This window comes from Alternaria metachromatica (genome assembly GCF_023757995.1).
Source record: "Alternaria metachromatica strain BMP 0045 chromosome Unknown scaffold_63, whole genome shotgun sequence".
NCBI lineage: Eukaryota > Fungi > Ascomycota > Dothideomycetes > Pleosporales > Pleosporaceae > Alternaria > Alternaria metachromatica.
The window spans coordinates 22,451-42,339 of record NW_026055554.1 but is presented as its reverse complement, the minus strand read 5'-3'; the positions used below and the strand labels follow the sequence as shown (position 1 = coordinate 42,339).

General features: G+C 53.9%; 5 protein-coding genes across 5 annotated transcripts; 3 read left to right on the top strand and 2 right to left on the bottom strand.

Moving 5' to 3' along the window:
- Window positions 1–523: 523 nt before the first annotated feature.
- On the bottom strand, window positions 524–2,347 carry J4E83_011067 (uncharacterized protein; the record flags this gene model as incomplete). The annotated part of the gene is made up of 5 exons (XM_049337943.1): window positions 524–1,104; window positions 1,157–1,469; window positions 1,517–1,765; window positions 1,813–2,073; window positions 2,129–2,347. 5 exons carry the CDS (start codon window positions 2,345–2,347, stop codon window positions 524–526), a joined length of 1,623 nt encoding a protein of 540 aa, XP_049182948.1.
- Window positions 2,348–5,543: 3,196 nt separating this feature from the next.
- Window positions 5,544–7,073, top strand: J4E83_011066 (uncharacterized protein; the record flags this gene model as incomplete). Its single annotated transcript, XM_049337942.1, is given in 2 exon segments — window positions 5,544–5,549; window positions 5,568–7,073. 2 exon segments carry the CDS (start codon window positions 5,544–5,546, stop codon window positions 7,071–7,073), a joined length of 1,512 nt encoding a protein of 503 aa, XP_049182947.1.
- Window positions 7,074–7,980: 907 nt separating this feature from the next.
- On the bottom strand, window positions 7,981–9,628 carry J4E83_011065 (uncharacterized protein; the record flags this gene model as incomplete). The annotated part of the gene is made up of 2 exons (XM_049337941.1): window positions 7,981–8,176; window positions 8,229–9,628. 2 exons carry the CDS (start codon window positions 9,626–9,628, stop codon window positions 7,981–7,983), a joined length of 1,596 nt encoding a protein of 531 aa, XP_049182946.1.
- Window positions 9,629–12,887: 3,259 nt separating this feature from the next.
- J4E83_011064 (uncharacterized protein) lies at window positions 12,888–15,005 on the top strand (the record flags this gene model as incomplete). Its single annotated transcript, XM_049337940.1, has 4 exons — window positions 12,888–13,449; window positions 13,500–13,924; window positions 13,974–14,853; window positions 14,905–15,005. The coding sequence occupies 4 exons, from the start codon at window positions 12,888–12,890 to the stop codon at window positions 15,003–15,005; spliced, it is 1,968 nt and encodes a 655-aa protein (XP_049182945.1).
- A 467-nt stretch (window positions 15,006–15,472) lies between these two features.
- Window positions 15,473–19,039, top strand: J4E83_011063 (uncharacterized protein; the record flags this gene model as incomplete). Its single annotated transcript, XM_049337939.1, has 4 exons — window positions 15,473–17,635; window positions 17,689–17,761; window positions 17,810–18,599; window positions 18,652–19,039. 4 exons carry the CDS (start codon window positions 15,473–15,475, stop codon window positions 19,037–19,039), a joined length of 3,414 nt encoding a protein of 1,137 aa, XP_049182944.1.
- Window positions 19,040–19,889: the final 850 nt, after the last annotated feature.

Here is a 19,889-nt window from a genome sequence, read left to right as displayed (position 1 = left end):
ACCCAAGCTTTTGTTGTGAGATGGCATGTACATGCTGATGAAGAGAACTCGTGGGTGGCGGCGTCAGGAGGCTCGGGGTAATGCAGCCGAGCTGTTTTATCCGCGTCTACTTTGCGCGAAACGTTTGGTGGCAGGTAAAAAGATTTTCTTTTGAATGTACGGCGCCACGACCACGATGAGTAAACAAAGGATACACGTGTGTTCAAAATGGACATTGAATGTGATTAGAAGATGCCGTCGCGTTGCCTCAGGAAGAGCTTCCCTACACTAGTGCAAGCACTGACCGTTGACGCGCTAGCTAGAAGAAAAGCGCGTCCACGCAACTGTGCTCACCCTTCCACCCCGATACGATCTTCTCCGCAATACCGGATAGTACACAACAATCTCATACAGATCAAAACTGAACAAGTCTGGAGCGAACATCAGGCTAACCATGAGCAAATGTGGAGGCGTAGCGTCAATGTAGGTGTTCAATTTTTCCCTTGAATGGGTTGCAACCCAAAAACACGTCGTACTCTGATGATCACTCGTTGTCCCTGACGTCGATAACCGTGGACTTGAACTTGCGCGCGGATATCTTCCGGTTGAACAGAATGTCAAGCTCACGGTATGAGCGGCCCTTGAGCTCAGGGAGGCCGAAGTATGCGCTGATGAAGCAGACGCAAGCCGTACCGCCCCACACGTATCCACACTTACCAGCCATGTTCCAGCCCGTGGGATTGAGCATCTGCGAAGCTAGGTAGATCATAGGGATCTCGGCGACGTAGTATGCGGCTCGGCCAACACCAGTGCTTAGCGCGCGGAGACGGACGGAGGACGTTTCGGCGATGATGGAGTATGAGATCGGACCCATGGCTCCTGCGAACACGAACGAAATGACGATACCCAAACAAGCCTGGGCATAGTTGGTCGCGCTGCTCTGGGGGATAGAAGCGCAGATTCCGAGCACGAAGAGCAGGCAGATGTTGATGGCGGTGCCCCCGAGATAAATTGTGCGGCGACCGAAAAGGTTGCTGAGAGGCCACGCGCAGATATTGGCTACCAGCTGCAGGCACGAGTTGATCAAGTTCAGCTTGAACGAGAAGTCAGACGACATTCCAGCCTCTGCGAATAGTCAGCGTTGCATGTTAAGGAATTGCGGCGATACTTGACTTACGCTCGAAAAAGAATGTTGCTTGGTTGGCGATCAGATTGCCAGCGAAGTTCTGAGACGCGTAGATCAAGCAGGTAATGAGTGTTCGGCGGAGGTCGACTCCTTTGACGAGATCAAGGAGAGAAGGCTCGCCGCCTTTGTGAGCTTCGATCTGCACTGTGCGCTCCATCATGGCCAGCGTGTCTTCGGCGGCCGCTTGAGTTCCGTTTCTACGACCAAGGCGCTTGATGGACTTCAGCGCTTGTTCCTTGCGCCCTCTGCGCACTAGCCACCATGGCGACTCGGGTGCGAAGAAGATGAGAACCATAAGAGGGGTCTAGGGATGTCAGCTATCGTGAGAAAACGGACGAAGAAGGTACTTACAGGAAACACCCACTGTAGGGCCAGAGGACCTCTCCACGCCCACTCGTCGTTTCGCTTGTTGTAGCTGTAGGTCGCAGCAGCGACAATGATGCTTCCGATAGACCAAGACATCTGAAGAGTAGCCGTACAGGCACCACGAAGAACCAGAGGAACGACCTCACTGGCGTACGCCGGCGAGTTGGCGATGAACATGCCCCATGGGATACCTTCGAAAGCTTGCCCAATGACGAGCACTGCGAGCGAATCGGCCTGGGTATTGTTAGTCCACAAATCAGATCAGTTTTCAGGTTACTTACGAAGAAAGAGATGAAGATGGTCGCATTCATGAGCATGAGTGCAAGCAAAGTAGTCCAGCGGTAACCAAGACGGTTGGTAATGGGACCAGCGAGAAAGACTCCAATGAAGGCACCGCATTGGCCGGCTTGGAAGAGTGAACTCTGCCATTTGGTAGGAATTGTCTTTCCAACTTCGCCAGCGACTTGTACACCATATCGTTCTTTGAACGCAGCAAGAGCGACGAAATTACCGTTCAAGAACATATCGAAAGACTCCATAACCTGTTGGGTGTCAGCGACTTCTTCGTGGAGATGTTTGCATGGGTCAAAGACTTACGATAGTAAAGCAGAAGATGAAAGCCCAAAAGCAAGCCATAGGGTGATCCCTCATGGCCTCCCACATTCCCATATCATGCTCGCGGCTTTCAGCTGCCTGAGCATCTGTCATGAGCTCTTTGTCCTCGAAGATCTCAGCTTGACGACTGAGGCTCTTCTCCAGGACTCCATCGTCGACCGCAGGGGTACCATCTCGCTTGGGTTCGGCAAAGCCCGCCATATCGAGTTAGCGTGTGAGCTGATTGGACGCCACGAAGAGCGAAGAACGAATAAGCAAAAGCCGATGCCAAAGGCCAAGCAGACATGGTGAGCTTGGAGAGCTTATATACTTTATGCAATGTAGAAACGACCTCGGCGTGGGTACACTCTGCTATCATCAACCCACTTGAGCCCATGGGGCCCCGCGACAAGCTTTCAAGGGTCCTCGTCATGTTGATGGGTCTTGATTGGCGGGTCTCTGGGGTAGGAGGAGGCCGGGGTCCGAGCAGAGCCGCGTAGTACTATCTAGCCTGAAACGTCATGCTATGCAGACCTGCTATTGATGCGAAATTCGAAAGCTAGAAAATAGCCGTAACTTCTTTAGGTGATCTTACCGTACAACAGTGGATAGAAGAGCTGCGCGATGCAAGTTTTGCGGATGTACTCCCTCAAGCACATTAGTGAGGCTGGAAAGTGGAATGACAACGTCGGTAGACCTCGTGTACGCGATGCATGAAGCGAATGGGAATGACGCGGAACTGTAGGATTTCTATCTCCAATCTCACTTGGTAATGATGAGCATCGAAACAGACCCGAAAGAGGGTAGGAAGCCCGCTAACGACCACGATAGTTGTTCATGATTGCTATGCCTTCAGTTGCGCGAGTCTTGAGCCCAAGGTCCCACCCCCATGGAGAATTTCTGGGGACTACGAGGTTCTAGCAAGGTATCGCCTGTAGATCCAAAGACCAAATTCTCGGTTGACCTGAGATTGCCTGTTTGCACAGCAATGGACTCGTACGAGCGGCCAATGTCGGAGACTATGGCCGATGATGGGCAAGCGTCGGTGGATCCATGAGCACTATGAATCCTCAATGGCATGATTCCCAATACACTTAGTCTGTGGAGCAAGTATTATATGCAGGCATTATCCGTTGGAGAAGACAAGGTATTCATCGAACGCGAAAAGAGCCACGGACGCTGACAGGATATAAGTTGCAAACGAGCAACAGCCATCGCATTGATCCGACGAGGAATGCTCAGTGTTCTGGGTAGGTTCCCGTCTGGGTATATGGTTTCTGTTTGTATCGCATAGTAATCAAAGCTACGGCAGTTCCCGAAATAAGCCTACGCTGCGCCTTCTAGAAGCCAGGTCGGCATGCACCAGCGTTCAGCACGTATACCGCTTTCAGGAAGCGGGCCGCATACCACTGTTGACAGTTCCACGTGAGGATGAAACCCCTATGTGCTGTCTTGTCCTAGTCACGACTGTCGCTCGCTCAAGCAGTGAAGGCGGATTGTTCGCAAGCCATTACTCAGCTGCATGGCTGAGGGCCATGACATAGCTGCGACTGGTACGTCACCCGAACATGAACGGGCGAGTTCAACATCGGTCCAACATGTCTTGCAACATTCCGCCTGAGCTTTCATAGACCCCGCGAGGTCTTCACTCCCGGTTCGCAGGGTTGTCTGTGAGCAAGTTCCATGGACACATTGAGTCATGCCGTACCACATCGAAAGCTGCTGCGACATGGCTTTAAGACAGGGACCTTCCAGTCCTTAGAGCCGTCTAAGCGTAGCATCTTTCAATGCAGAAGTCCGTCGTGTCACCTTATTCAAGGAGGTAACCGAACACCCTGGAGCCTACATTAACGTAAAGATGCGCAATATGCGACCCGACGTCAACGTAGACTCCAAGAAATTCTTTTTCTTGCTTGAATGGGGTGGTGTGAAACACTTGTTTTAAGACGTATAGTTCAACCCAGGTAATGGTTTTGTGAACTAAATGATTTGCGATGATGGACCTGCCGAACATCCGGGTCTGCATGTACTGCATTCCGCGTGCATTAGATCCAGTCCATCGACATACGAGTGTGTATAACACACTTACTTATAGCCGGGTACAATCCCGCAGATGCGAGGTTTCTCTCTCACAAGGCTGCTTCCTGAACGAGAAGACGTTTTGACAATACGCAGCCAGCGGCGGGAAGCCCAGATCGCGCAATAACGACAACGGGAGCTCCTTAGACAGTCTTGGAGAAGATCAACGGCGCATGTATGAATGAGACACATCGTATTCATGTAATGGCCCAGCGGCTTCCACGCACGGTATTGGCAGGCGTCCTAAGCCGACGAGGCAGCGGCAAGCCATACGACATGGCGCAGAAACGCCACAGCGGCACGACTGGGGGCTGACAAACAAGGGAAAGCGAGGACGTTGATATCGCTGCAGCAAGACCGTCCAGTCAAGCATGCATGTGAATTGAGAGCATGTGGGTGGCATGATAATGGCGGGGGAGATTCACGCGAACTGACTGCCGAAGCTAGCTCTTCCTAGTGTGCCAGTAGCGCCGCATCGGACCGCCTCGTCCTCGCCTCGCCTCCATCTTTATCGCGTCCATCTTCTCTTTCGTGCAACACCAAGAACGCCCTAGCTACAACGGGGCCACATTGACAGGCTGTCAAAGCAAGTTCCCTATCCTCTCGGAATCATACGCGCCTGCAGCTGTACAGCCTAGTGGTGTCTCTACCCACGACCCCACCGGGAAGGAAACAGCGTCCATACCTTCCATCTGCACTTCGCGATTGGCTGGACGGAAACGAGAACGACCTTGCCGGCCTCAAGTCTGTGCCTGAGGCCCTTCTTTTGTGTTGGCGAGTAAACTTACGCCGTCATGAAGCAAACAGTCCCAGATAGCGCCACCAGGCTGTAAAGTTCCAGCCCAATACGTCACAGGTTGCTCGCTCTCCAACCATATACCTAACGGTATTGTCGCTGCGGCTGTAGTGCTCTCGCTATCGGTGCCTATTTTGGAGATGTCGAACGCCTTTTTGCAGCTCGCTTGTGGCGGTGAACAGTAACAGTCGACCTGTCGTTTCCAGCGTTCCGACCTGGGTGGCAACGATAGACATCGCATCGTATGATTGGACGCTTTCGCTTGGAAGCAAGGATCCATTCCATGGTACGTTTGATACATGTACGGGAGAGCGGAGCATCGCTACCGTGGAGAGGGTCGACCATGGCCTGGCGCATTACGTCTTCTTCCGTAAAGACACGGCTTCTTACTGTGATCCACGCGTGACTGGGGAAATCTTCGCATTTTTCCAACCAGTTATTCCAGTCATCCCGGCATTCAGCAAGCGGAAGCTCGAATTATTGTTACAGAGAAGCGTCAATACTTACAGGAAGCAACTCTCGAGGACCGTGGACCTTGCGATGATGAAAGTCGACATAATGGAGCAGACTCCGAGCAAACCTGCTTCTACCGGCCGTCCATGGATGAAGCCTGATAGTGTCTCTGGGGTTTTGAGGAACAGTTTCGAATATGTCTATGGCAAACTCAAGTTAGTTAACGGCCGGGTGGACGGCATGGAAGCGCAAATGACGCATCTCAAACAGCTTGTCGAAGACGTTAAGATCAAGTCCGAAGCAGATAACCAAGCACTGCAAAGCGATATTGATGCTCAGAAGGCGCAGAATCAGCAGCTGCGAAACGAACTGGATGCTGAGAGGGATCGAAACCAGCGACTAGAAACTACGATCAAGGATTCACAACAGTCAATCACCCGGACCGGTCAACAGTTGAATGATCTCTCCAACAAGTTTCATGCCCACGAGACTATCGCTGATGCAAAGTTGCAAAGGACAGATCGAATTGTGCCAGATCTCACGCAGCGGATTGAGTCGCTGAAACGGTCCGGCAATACCTACAGTCAGAGCATTGTCGAACTGCGAAACCACCTAGAAGATCGCTTCGAGACAGCAGTGGTTCATACCCAAGAATCTTTGCGCCACAACAAAACCGCCTGGATCAAAGGTCTAGAACTTCTCAGAAGCGAGACGGCGGAAAAGCTTGCTACTACGACAGATCACTTCTCCACCGCTGTTGATACTGTGCAAGCACAGTCCCGCGAGCATACGGAAGCGTTCGAAAAGACCGCTCTGGTCTTGGACCGCAACTCTCAGCGTATCGAAGAGCTCGAAAAAGCGATGGAAGAACCACAGTTTCTGGAAGGCATGAAACACCGCGTCGAAGAGCTTGAGAATGCTGTGGAATCACGTGATGCGGCACTGCAAGCTTCTCAGGCCATAACGACCAGACTCGAGTCCCTAGATGCCCGCCTGGGCGTATCGGAAGTCGCTCTCCACTCTATTCGGACACCGAATATGACACCTCCAACTACCACAACAGCTACCGCCGCTCTCGACGATCCTCAGAATAAGGTCGACGCAGTCTATTTACAGTTGAAGAATGAACTTGCCTCATTAAGTAATTGCAAAGACCGACTTGTCGCATTGGAAAAGCACCGCGGTACCCCTGCATCTCGCAAACTTGACAATAGGGTCTGCGTATTGGAAGAGAACTACGGCAAGATGCGCAATGACCATACAGACATGACCGCCAAGTGTGTTACCCACGAGCAGCTTGCTGCAGCAAGGGATTCCCTTGCTACCTCCCTCCACACGACTATTCATGACCACCGGGACGAGGTCAACCAGGGGATGGCGTATAATGTTGGGGTGCTGAACGAGCGATGGGGTGGCCACTTAAAAAACATAGAGACCTCTCTCACCAAGGTTGTCAAGGACAACGTATTCCCCGTGAGTACCTACCATATCATCTCCATGATGTCTGCTTATGATCGTAGACTAACAAATCGGACTAGCACCTACTTCAAGACCCAGAAAGCGCACAGCCTGCCCGAGCACCGGCACCACAGTCAGCGTATCCATCACCACCCGCGATGAATCTGACACACCCTCGGCCGACGCGTGATACCCGGCCACCGAATACACCTTCTACCGCTGTGGCGTTCCAACAGGCCATGCACATGCAGCACGCTCTGCTACTTGCAAAAGACGCTGCGTCTGATGCTCGACAAGCAACCCAACCAGTCGCCGATACCATTGACCTCACCGCACCTGGACAACCCACGTTCTTTCGACAAGTGCCCGAGAAGCGACAACGGATTGATCGACCGGCGCAACAGCAGGGCCAGTATTCAACGCAGCAGCAATGGCAGCAACAAGTGCAACAACAGGCTCAGCAACAGGCACAACAACAGGCTCAACAACAAGCTCAGCAACAGGCGCATCAACAGGCGCATCTATAGGCGCATCAACAGGCGCAACAACGACATTGAAATCAGCGGGCCTTATCAATTGCCATGGGCGCCGTGCAGCAAAGGAAAGAACCGGGAGTGCAGATGGAATGGTCAACCTAAGGGCATCACGGCGTGCGATTGCCCATGGGACGGCAATCACAATAGGCTGGGGGTGATACCATGGATTTGGATGCACAGATTACTGAGATCCTAGAATCTGAGTGAAATGCACCAGTGGAAACCTGGGAGTGAATAGGTCATGTGTTGGGCGCTGTAGCAGGTGTTTAGCTGATATGCTATGGTATACTTATAACCTGGTTATACGTCTTGATGCGTGTGAAAGTAACGTGACCAAGCTCATCAGCGTGTCGAAGCGATATCCCATCACGAAGCTGGAGTTTAACCACACTGGCATTACGATAACGATATCAGTGTCATAAGGGCGATGGTGAAGTGATAGTATGAGTGACGCCTGACTCGTCTCCGCTCCACTATATGCTGTATTGTATTGTATATTTTACATTTTTACTATTTATTTCCCATCACGGCGCCTAGTTCTTGGGCTTGTACTCTGAGGGGTTGACCATAAGTTCGGGCCTGACGTACTTGTCAAAGTCCGACTCGCTGATGACCTCGAGCTTGAGCGCAGCCTCCTTGAGTGTGAGGTTGTTCTTGTGTGCGTATTTGGCGGTCTTGCTGGCGGCGTCGTAGCCGATGACGGGGTTGAGGCAGGTAACGAGCATGAGACTGTGTCAAGTTAGTTATGTGATGACTGCGTACTTGAAACAAAGGCACTTACCTCTCGCTCATGATGGAGCTGATGCGCTTCTCGTCAGCCTCAAGACCAGCAACGAGGTTCTTCTCGAAACTTCTCATGCCGTCGGCGAGTAGACGCGAGCTGTGGAGCAGATTGCGGATCATGACGGGCTTGAAGACGTTGAGCTCGAAGTTACCCTGGGATCCAGCGAAGGTAGTAGCGGCCTGGTTACCGAAGACCTGGGCGCAGACCATGGTGAGGGACTCGCACTGTGTGGGGTTGACCTTGCCGGGCATGATGGAGGAACCAGGCTCGTTCTCGGGCAGCTTCAGCTCACCGAGACCGCATCGCGGGCCAGAGCCGAGGAAACGGATGTCCTGGGCGATCTTGAACAGGGAGGTTGCGAGGGTGTTGAGCTGGCCGTGGGCCTCGACGATGGCGTCGTGGGCAGCGAGCGCTTCGAACTTGTTGGGTGCGGTGACGAAGTCCTTGCCGGTCATCTTGCTGACTTCCGAAGCAATGTCCTCTGCGAAACCCTTGAACGTGTTGATGCCAGTTCCGACGGCGGTTCCGCCCTGGGCCAGCATCTTGAGGCGCGGGAGACAGGTCTTTATGCGCTCAATGCCAAAGTCGAGCTGCTGTACGTAGCCAGAGAACTCCTGGCCGAGGGTCAGGGGTGTGGCATCCTGCAAGTGTGTCCTGCCGATCTTGATCAAGCTCTCCCACTGATCGGCCTTCTTCTTCAGCGCGTCCCTCAGGCTGGCGAGGGCAGGCAGGAGCGACTCCTCGAAGTCGAGAACGGCGGCGATGTGCATGACGGTGGGGAAGGTGTCGTTGGACGAGGCCGACATGTTGACGTGGTCGTTGGGGTGGACTGGCTTTTTGGAGCCCATGGTGCCGCCGAGGATCTCAATGGCGCGGTTGGAGATGACTTCGTTCGCGTTCATGTTGGACTGGGTGCCGGAGCCCGTCTGCCAGACAACGAGGGGGAAGTGATCGATGAGCTTCAGCGAGGCCACCTCCTCAGCGGCCTGCTGGATAGCCTGGCCGAGCTTGGGGTCCAGCCCAAACTTCATGTTGACCGTAGCAGCGGCGCCCTTGAGGATGCCGAAGGCGCGCACAATGGGCGGCGGCATGCGGTCCTGGGGCTGGTTGATCTTGAAGTTCTCGAGCGAGCGCTCCGTCTGGGCGCCCCAGTACTTGTCCGAGGGGACCTGGATCTCGCCAAAGGCATCGCTTTCGGTGCGCGTGTTGGCCATGGTGCTGGTGACGCTGAACTGGCGGCGCTGGAAGAGGCTCTGTGTCTTCAGCGGGGAAGGGCGAGTGGTGGAGAGGGCACGCGTGCTGCGGGCACAGCAGAAGGAGGGGCTGGCCTTTGCATGTGCGAGTGATCGTAATGCTCCGGCCTCGGCGGCGCGGAGCTTCGTTGCGCTTCGGAACATGGTAGCAGCAGCTGCTGGCGGGGGCAGGATGGGGAGAGGGGGTGGAGAAGACGCCGAATTGGCTAATCGTGTGCGCAGCGGAACTAGAGCGCAAGTCGCAAGTCAAAAGACAGAAGATGGACAATTGCTGCGACGCAAAATGCTGCCGTTCCGAGCTCTGACCTCATGCTCGCGGGAATTGCCTCCGGTCTCTCCCGCGGCATAACTCGCCGTCACATGACTGGCGGGGTGCCAAGCCCAGAGTGGATGAAGGCTCCAAGAACACAGACTCGAGCATGAAAGAATGTGGTCGGCGTGAATTTTCTGCTTACTTGTACCGCCAGCTCAGAATACCGCCGCTCAGCACCATGTTCTCCTGCCGCTCGCCTTCCGCACTCCGGCGCCAAAGCCTCAGCATTCCAAGGTTAGCCCGTGATGACTTCCGCATTGCAACGTCAAGCGTTCCGTCGCCTCGTCTGCGCTGATGCGGCGTCTCGCTCATGTCCCACAGCCCCGGCCAGCCACTGTTCCAACTTTTCCCATTACCTCGCGCAGGACGCTTGTAGGGCCGCGTCTATGCCATCTGCTCGAGACTCTGGCTCACCCTCTGCACATATATGCTTTGGCCGCTCCGGTCGGGCTAGTGGAATCTCTGCATAGCCACCGATCAAAAGCTTCGGCATTATCGGGCACACCCTGTTGAGTGAAACACACCTCGTACCGAGAGCCTGTCCCTACCCAAACTTCCGCCTGCATCGCGCCGCTGGGTACGGCTGAGGGTCCGCTTTATTGGGTGATGATGAGGGCTTCTGCATTCGATACTGACGATCTAGAGCTATGAGGGCAAACGACCAAGTACGTCTGGAAGCTAGGGCGTTGCGTGACGCCTTGGAACCATGTGCCCTGCGCTTTCCGTCTTCCGACGACTGGTCATATTAGATTAACGTAGCGAGTCAAGTCGGAGTGCACCTGATCTGTCTCCACCATCCTTTCGATCCATGCTGGGCGCTCGCCTTCGAGCGTGCCAACGTAACATGGAGCTAATAACCCCTCATCTTCACCTACGGCCCAGTTCCAGCCTCCACAAACACTCCTGTTTGCATCTGCGGTCTGCTGTTTTTTGCAGCCTGCTATTGTGTCTTCAAGCTCACTCCACCTTTGCATTACTCCGTCCGTGAAGCACGGCTTCAGCTGGGCCGCACGTACTTGCTTAGCCGCAGATAAGGCTCCCATGACGCTGATCGAGCCTTCTACCACGAACCCCTCTGCCCAACGACTGCCTCAATCAAGGCCGAGTTGTTCTGACAGTTGTTCGCAATCGATACACGATAGCGTCAACATCCGCGTCCCTCCAGACCTTTGCTCGCCACCGATCGACGCAGCTTACGAAACGACACAGCTCGTGAAAAAAGGTGCAAGACGTCTGTGGAACTGCTCGTATGGCTGAGTCTGAATACGGCGCCGGTCCCTGGGTTCACGATAGGATAGGCGCTCAAAACTCAGATGCAGAGCTGACTGCCCCGCTTCTCGCCGCGCATACACCATTCCAACAACAACTGCCAACGTTGTATCGAAATCCATACATGTCCAATAGCAGCCCCTCCATGTCTCAGGCTCAGGATGCACCAAATGTGTCTACCAGCAGCCACCCACAATTATGTCCAGCTTTGCCACCTATTGGAATGCGTCACCACTACTATGCTCCTCATGCACACTCGTACCAGTTCACAAACCCTCAAAGACCATCGCAAACCTGGAATGGGCCTCCGCACCTTTATCCCGGCCAGGCATTCTACGACCCTTCTCAGGGTGACCAGCTGCGCCATCATTTAGGAGCACCGGGTCACAACTTTCCGCTACTAGGGTCACCACATGCCGCGCCTCCTTCGAATCCCCGACATCGCAATGATTACAGAAGACACGACCACAGAATGAGTGCCGGGGCTGTGGCAGGTAGTATGCCTACTGACAACACACGCTTCCCCGAACCACGGGGTTCAGTAGCACCCCCGGAAGCCCGGTTTCAGCATCCGCGACCACGACTTCAACAAGCAATCCACCCAGGTGAGGCACTGTATTCTGGATTGCCTGAACGTCCGTGGCCGTCACACGAGGTTCCAAGCCGCCGCTCAGACCGTAGCGTATCTCCGCGCACGTCGAATCGCCGCAACTTTGAACGATATTCGGTTGACCTCTCCCATTCCAGCACGTCGTCTGACGCAGAAGAAGCGGCTGCCCGTGCGCCGCCGCTGAGTCGTATGAGGCATCGATCCAGAGAAGTGCGGCCGCGTATCGCGGGCCGCTACCCGCCTCAATTCGATCCCAACATTGCTACCGCTCGCCAGATTGAACAATTGAAAACCAGTCTCCAGCGCCATCTACCAAGTACGCTTCCAGAGAAAGCGTCCAAGGCTTGTGACATTTGCCAGAAAGACTATGCCGCTACACGTGTGTCGCCTACGGAAGAGGAAGAAATTGCGATTGAGCTCTCGTGTGGACACACGTTTGGAGAGTTCTGCATAGGTCAATGGGTATGTGGTAGTCGCTTGGAGATAGCAGATGTTTGCTCACATGACCTAGTTTGATACGTGCAGAACACACAAGAACAAAGTTACCTGCCCCATGTGTCGGAAGCAGCTCATCGAAGCGCCAGCACCACGATTCATGCCGAGCATGATGCAGGGGCAAGCGTTTCTTGATCTGCTCGCTCGCCAGAATATGCACGTCACTGATCTTTACGGCCACTTCCAGCAGGCGTGAGCGCTGTGAGGTGTTCGACTCAGGATGCGATTTTCGAAGCTATGATATCATTGTTTTACACGGATGGCCTTGGCAGGGCAGTCGAGGCGTTGTAGATGGGTAGGGAGTTTTGGTGAGTGTTGCACACTAGGTGCGTAATGGGGTGAAGAGGCACCAGACTGGATATGTACATAGCATGGTGGTCAGCGGCATATAAACATCAGCATCTTTGTGGATAGCACTTTTGCATGTGCAGCCCTTGCGTCGATCTGGGCTCCACTTCCCGGGATGCCTGGAATTCATCGTTGCCCGGAGCCCACCTAGCCCCAAACATGCACCCCGCCATCAACACAAACCTGACCCGATACACCCAAACCCGTCAAACAAGACATCGTGTGAGATAGTGCGCTGCATGACTGCTGTCGCCGATTGCTTGCGCCCCCACTGCCGCCTCTTTGCTTCTTCGTGCCTGCTTGCGCCCCACGGCTCTTAGTTGCTGCCATCCACCGCTCCTTCCCCGTCGCCCAGTTGCCATCGCACCATGGAGGACAGCAACAGAGACAGCTTCCAACTGCCCGCCCCTCCCCCTCCACTCCAGACCCGCGACAACGCAATGGACCGCCCAGGCACCCCAACGGGCGAGGCCTTTATGAGCCCGCAGCAGACGCCCCAGGGCAGCCCAAGCAAACACCACCAGCCGCCCGGCGCATTTGATCTGCCGCATGTCTTCGAAAATGCCATGCGGCTGCTGCCCACCATGGGCTCGCCCTCCAAGACGAAGCCCGGATCGCCCACATCCCCCAACAAACTGCAGATCGGCAGCAATGGCGCTGACTACGGCAACATGGAGAGTCCCAGTTTCGCCCCGGGCAGCCCCACACGCAAGTCCAACCAGGAGAACACGCCCCCGAGTGGGCGCCCAGGCCTGCAGAAGGAGTCGAGCTACCTCACACACGCAGCACAGTCGCGGCAGGAGCCCTACAGGACGCGCGAGGACGGCCAGTCGACACGCTACATCAACGGCCCCCAGCGTCTTTCCCCAGAAGAACTGGAGAAGGCGAGAAAGCCAGCCGTAAAGCGCCTGGCAAACGTGACCCAGCTGTGTAGGCTGCCTCTCCTATACCGCGGCCATCCAGTGCTAATGACTATCTAGACTTCCTCGACTACTACTACGACCTCCTCACCTACGTACACAGCCGCCAGAGCCGTCTAACCCAGTTCAAGGCTCAGAACCCTCCCCCTCCAGATACACCCGAAGAAGAGTACAACGATGCCCTCACACAGTACCTCGGCCGCGAGCGTGCCAACCTCCGCAAGCGACGCACCCGGTTAAGGCAGGGTGACTTCCAGATCCTCACACAGGTCGGCCAGGGTGGCTATGGACAGGTCTACTTGGCTCAGAAGAAGGACTCGCGAGAGGTCTGCGCTCTAAAGGTCATGAGCAAGAAGCTGCTGTTCAAGCTGGACGAGGTTCGCCACGTCTTGACTGAGCGCGATATCCTGACCACTGCTAAGAGCGAGTGGCTGGTCCGCTTGCTCTACGCCTTTCAAGACGACAAGAGCATCTACCTTGCTATGGTGAGCCGCATCGATACCCAAAGTTAAACAGTGTACTGAAAACTGCTAGGAATACGTCCCTGGAGGCGACTTCCGAACCCTTCTGAACAACACTGGTGTCCTGCACAACCGGCATGCGCGTTTCTACATCGCCGAGATGTTCTCGTGTATTGACTCGCTACATCAGCTGGGTTACATCCATCGCGATCTAAAGCCCGAGAACTTCCTGATCGACAGCACCGGCCATGTCAAGTTGACCGACTTCGGTCTCGCAGCTGGTATCCTTGCGCCCTCCAAGATTGAGTCTATGCGCATCAAGCTCGAATCCGTCAGCGACGTCATTTCGCCATTCGGCCGGCCTATCGAAGAGCGATCGGCAGCCCAGCGACGAGAAAACTACCGCTCTCTTCGCGAGCGAGACGTCAACTACGCAAAGAGTATTGTTGGCAGTCCCGATTACATGGCACCTGAAGTATTGAAAGGCGATGAGTATGACTACACAGTCGACTACTGGAGTCTGGGATGCATGTTGTTCGAGGCTCTGGCCGGTTATCCGCCATTCGCCGGTGCTACAGTAGACGAGACCTGGCAGAACTTGAAGCAGTGGAAGAAGGTTCTACGGAAGCCCGTCTATGAAGACCCATCCTACTTCCTCTCGAAGCGCACATGGGACCTCATCATCCGTCTCGTGGCTTCCAAGTCTACCCGCTTCCGCAACATTTCCGAGATCCATGCCCATCAGTACTTCGCCGAGGTTGACTGGGCGAGGCTGAGAGAGCAGAAGGCACCCTTCGTTCCCGAATTGGACAGTGAGACAGATGCTGGATACTTCGACGATTTCGGTAGCGAAGCCGACATGGCAAAGTACAAGGAGGTACACGAGAAGCAGGCTGCTTTGGAGGCCATGCAGGACCGCAACGTCCAGATGGGCAAGGGTTTATTCGTTGGATGTAAGTCTTGATTGTCAAATGTGTTACTGTCAATCCCTAATCATACCGTAGTCACATTCCGCCACAAGAAGACAGCCGACGAGAACGGCAAGCCATCGAGCCCGAGGAAACCGCTTCCCATGGTTGAGGAGAACTTTGGCACGATATTCTGAGAACGTCCGTTTCGCTCTGCGTGTCGAGGCACTGGTTGCGTCGGCGCTTTCTCTCCTTCGTACATCTGTTTCTGTGTTCATTGCAGCGCCTGGAAGCTGTGAAGTTAAGACGAGTTACGAGATGCGTGCATGGTGTAGTCGCTTGCCAGGTCACACGTCATAGTATGATTGTCACATTTGGCGTTTAGTTCGGATAGCATAGTTTATTGGGCGGGCAAGTGCGTTGCATGCATTCGAGACGTCGTGTATTAGTAGATGAGTACACAGATATGAAGGTAGTGATTACTGAGAACGCGGAATACAACCTGTACTCAAGGATGAATCAATCTAATGGATCCGCACGAAGTCACCTGACCGCGGGATCCTGGGCGACGCGCTAGTTGCTAGTGCCCGCCCGCGCGCCCTTCCGTCCCCTCAATCACAAAGCCCACTCCACCTTACGTCAACCCACGTACGACACCACTACAATGCCCGGCCTAGTCCAGCGAGGACGAAAGCGCCCATCGCGCGCTATTAGCGAGGACCTCGACGAGTCTTCCGATGCCTCGTCCTCACCTTCCACAAACGGCAAACGCGCCCGCCATGGCCGAGACGCGCCTTCCAGTTCTGCGCAGACGAACGGCGACCCGAACGGCTCGACTGAAGGCGAATTCAAAGCAGGCTCCCTCGTCAGGGTGAAGCTGGAAAATTTCGTGACATACACGGCTGCAGAGTTCCATTTAGGGCCGAGCCTGAACATGGTCATCGGGCCCAATGGCACAGGAAAGAGTACCTTGGTCTGCGCAATCTGTCTAGGTCTGGGATGGGGCAGCGAACACCTGGGAAGAGCCAAAGAGGTGGGACAATTCGTAAAACACGGTGCTGCCGAAGCTACCATTGAGATCGAGCTCGCAACGGGTCCTGGCAATGGCCCCAATCGCATTGTCAGGCGTGTCATACGCAAGCGCGATAATAAGTCCGTCTTCTTTCTTGACGGCCCACTCGTGTCGAAGAAAGATGTACAAGACATGGCCAGACAATATTCCATTCAGATCGACAACCTCTGCCAGTTTTTACCGCAAGACCGTGTAGTGGAGTTCGCGAGGATGAGCGACGTCGACCGATTACGAGAGACCCAACGCGCTGCAGCGCCCCCGCAGATGGTAGCATGGCATGATGAGCTCAAGGAACTGCGTACAAAGGAACGCGCTTTGGAGACGAAGCAGAATAACGAACGCAACCATCTGGACATGCTGGAGAAAGCACAAACCGCAACAAAAGATGACGTAGATCGCTACCATCAACGAGAAGGCCTTTTGCGGAAGTCGAAGTGCTTGAAGTCGGTCAAGCCTATCATCGAGACGAAAATTCTCAAGACTGAGATTACTGCAGTAAAGGCAGAAATTCGAGACGCTAGACTGGAGCTTGATCAAATCAACATCGACATAGAACCAGCGCGAAGAGCGCAGGCAGAAGTCGAAACGTATCAGAACGAGATTGAGCAAATCGTAAACCTTCGCAAGAACCGCGTCGATATGATCAAGACACAGGCTGAAAAGCTCGCGACAAAGATTGAGACCGGCAAAGCGAAAGCGGCGGAAACTGACAATCAGATCAAAGCCGAATTGAGTTCGAAGAAAAAGCGCGCAGATGACATGGTTCGCCTCAACCGTGATATCACCAGGCTGGAAGCCCAGCGACAGGACCAACCCGCGCAATTCGACGTGGAATCTTACGAGCAGCGCAAGTCAGATCTTCGCGACCAAATCTCTACTAATACGGGCCTCATCTCCGACAAAAGGAGTAGCATGAAAGAGATGGCTGCCCGCGCAGGCGCCATTTCGGCGCGAAGCAATCAGCTAAAGGCTGACCGGGAACGACTGAACACACAGAGCGGAAAGCAAGCCAGCCTTCTGATGAGACTTTCCCGCGAAACCGCTGCCGCATGGGAATGGATTCAAAGTAATAAAGCATCTCTGCAATTGAAAGGCGAAGTCTTCGGGCCACCGATACTGGAATGTTCTGTCACAGATGCCAAGTATGCTCAGGCTGTTGAAAACCAGTTACGCAGGGGTGATGTCCTTGCCATCACATGTACCAACAACGAGGACTCGAAGATGCTGGGCAATCGTCTGCTCGGTAGAAAAGCCAACGGTGGGCAGGGATTCAATGATGTCTTTCTTCGAACATCACCAAAGCTGCTCTCTTCGTATCAACCACCTGTAGCGAAGACAGGCCTGGCTCAATACGGCTTTGAAGGGTACATTTTGGACTACCTCAAAGGACCTGACGAGGTCTTAGCCATGCTTTGCGATAGTTGTAAAGTGCACGAGATTGCATTTGCTGCCACGCCTATATCTAATGCGTTACATGACGCTTTAGAGAAGCAAGGCCCGATTCGTAGCTGGGTGAGTGGTACAGACACGTATCGCGTGATCACACGCTACAGCCAGTCTTCTACCTCCGTCAATTCACTAAGACCGGCACGATTTTTCGTAGATCAGCCAGGCAATACGGACGAGTTGCGAGCCATCATTGAGGAACAGAAAGGGCTAGCACGAGAGGGAGAAGAGCTACGCGAGAACCACAAGATCCTCAAGGATGAAGTCGGCAAACTCGAGGAGGAAAACGACGCTCTCAAACAACAGAAGGTACTTGTTACTGCCACTGGATGCAAAGGCGCCAATTATTGACAATCTGGTAGGACGCTGTGCAAGCTGAGCAAGACGGCTTGAAAAAGGCTTTCGCCGAATGGGAAGCTCTACCTGACAAGATTGGTGAGTTCCTTACCTATGCGAGAAGGGGTATCTGCTAACTATGTATAGCATCGAAACAAGCCGACCTGCGCAGCAAAACGCAGGAAAATGCAGAGACTACTGCCCGCATCAAAGCTATCAAAGCTGACGCTCGTGCCACACTACTGCATGTAGCGAACCTGACACTCGAATATGCTGTCAGTCACAAAAGCTTCCTCGCTGGAGTCCTGCTGACGATCCCACAGAAAGTTGTAACCCAAATGAGGGCATTTCACGAATCGCTTGTCGAGGCTGAAATCCGGCTCATCGAAGTCAAGTCGGAACTCAGAGGGCTTATCAAAGAGAATAGCGCGATCCTGGACAGACAGAGAGCACAAGAACACAAGATCAATGAGCGCACGAATCACGAGCGAGTTCTTCGGGCCAAGTACAGAGAGCTGCAAGAGGCTACGCAGAGCGACATTTACAGTCTCAGCGAAGAAGAAAGGCAGATCGTTATGGAATACAAAGAGCTTCCCACACTCGAAGCCTTGGAGCTAGAGGTTCAGTCGGTCAACGCCCGGCTAGAGATGATGGCCGAAGGTAATCCTGGGGCGATCAGGGCCTATCAGAAGCGTGCGGGTGACATCGAGAAAACGCGTGAGAACCTGGAACAGTACGCTGCTAGTCTCGAAGAGATCAAAGAGAACATCACAGAAATCCGCCAGCAGTGGGAGCCTCAGCTCGACGTTCTCATCCAAAGGATCAGCGGGGCTTTCGCACACAACTTCGAGCAGATTGGATGCGCTGGTGAAGTCCAGGTGAACAAAGACGAAGACGACTTTGACAACTGGTCCGTCCAGATTTCAGTCCGTTTCCGGTAAGCTCAGATTATCGTGCTCACAGGCAAACCTAGCTAATGATCCCAACAGAGAGAACGAGCCGCTGAGCGTATTGAACTCTCACCGCCAGTCTGGTGGCGAGCGCGCCGTGTCAACAATCTTCTACCTCATGGCATTACAAGACCTCGCCCAGTCACCATTCCGCGTCGTCGACGAAATCAACCAGGGTATGGATCCCCGCAACGAACGCATGGTCCACGAGCGCATGGTGGACATTGCATGCCAAGAGAACACGAGTCAATACTTCCTCGTCACCCCCAAACTTCTACCTGGTCTCAAGTACCACGAGAAGATGAAGGTGCATGTCATCAACTCTGGGGAGCACATTCCAGTTGCACAGGGCGTTCAGGGTGAGTGGAATTTGTCCAGCATGGCTGAGATTGCATTGCGAGTGAGGAGGAGCGTTGCAGTCGCATGAGCACTGGAATCGCGTGGCGCAGACCATTACGATAAGTGCGCGGGTGGGATGAACAAGAGTACGAATATCACGGTAGTCTAGTGTCGTTCATGGTTTGATATGTCTCACAGCGGATGTGTTTGGTAACGGCGTTGAGCAACCGCCATGCAGGTACGACGGACAGCAGTCAGCGACATTTACTGTACATCGAATGTTCTCAATGCTTCTTATCAGCGCTATCCTATAGCGCGCGCAGGATATATATTGAGGTACCCGTATCCGTACATATGCATGCAATCGTTTCCCTGGATACACCGTGCTTGTGCGACCGCTAATGCGACTAAGCGTCCCTGTGTGCGACGCCAACAATTCAGGAATGCGTGTACCAGTTTGTTGAGCCGACTCTACTCGGGACCGATGCATTATACGAGCCTTTGAGCTGAAAGGCTGATGATGTTCTCGTACGATACTTGGTATGCTGGCGCTGCTTACATGTATTATAGGCTGGGATGGGGCTATGGTTCGATGCACTTCGTACTAGGGTCACGTCATGGCGCAGGATTACCTGGGTAAGGTTGCATTGTGGCGAGCAAACATGGAGGCGTAGGACTAACGAAGGAATGTGCGTTGGAGGTTGCAGAGGTATATATCAGCCGTGAGTGCGGGCTTGTGATGCTGGACATTCGAGTTCTATTGCTCTCGACATTGCTCAACTCAGCTTGAACCAACCTCCCACACCCTAAGCAAAAGTACCGATATCGAACATCGCCATCACCGGCCAGAAATCGCATCATGATATCCCCCACCCCCTTCATAACCTTCCTCCCCCTCTTCATCTCCCTCACCACCGCCCTCCCCACTATCCTCCCCC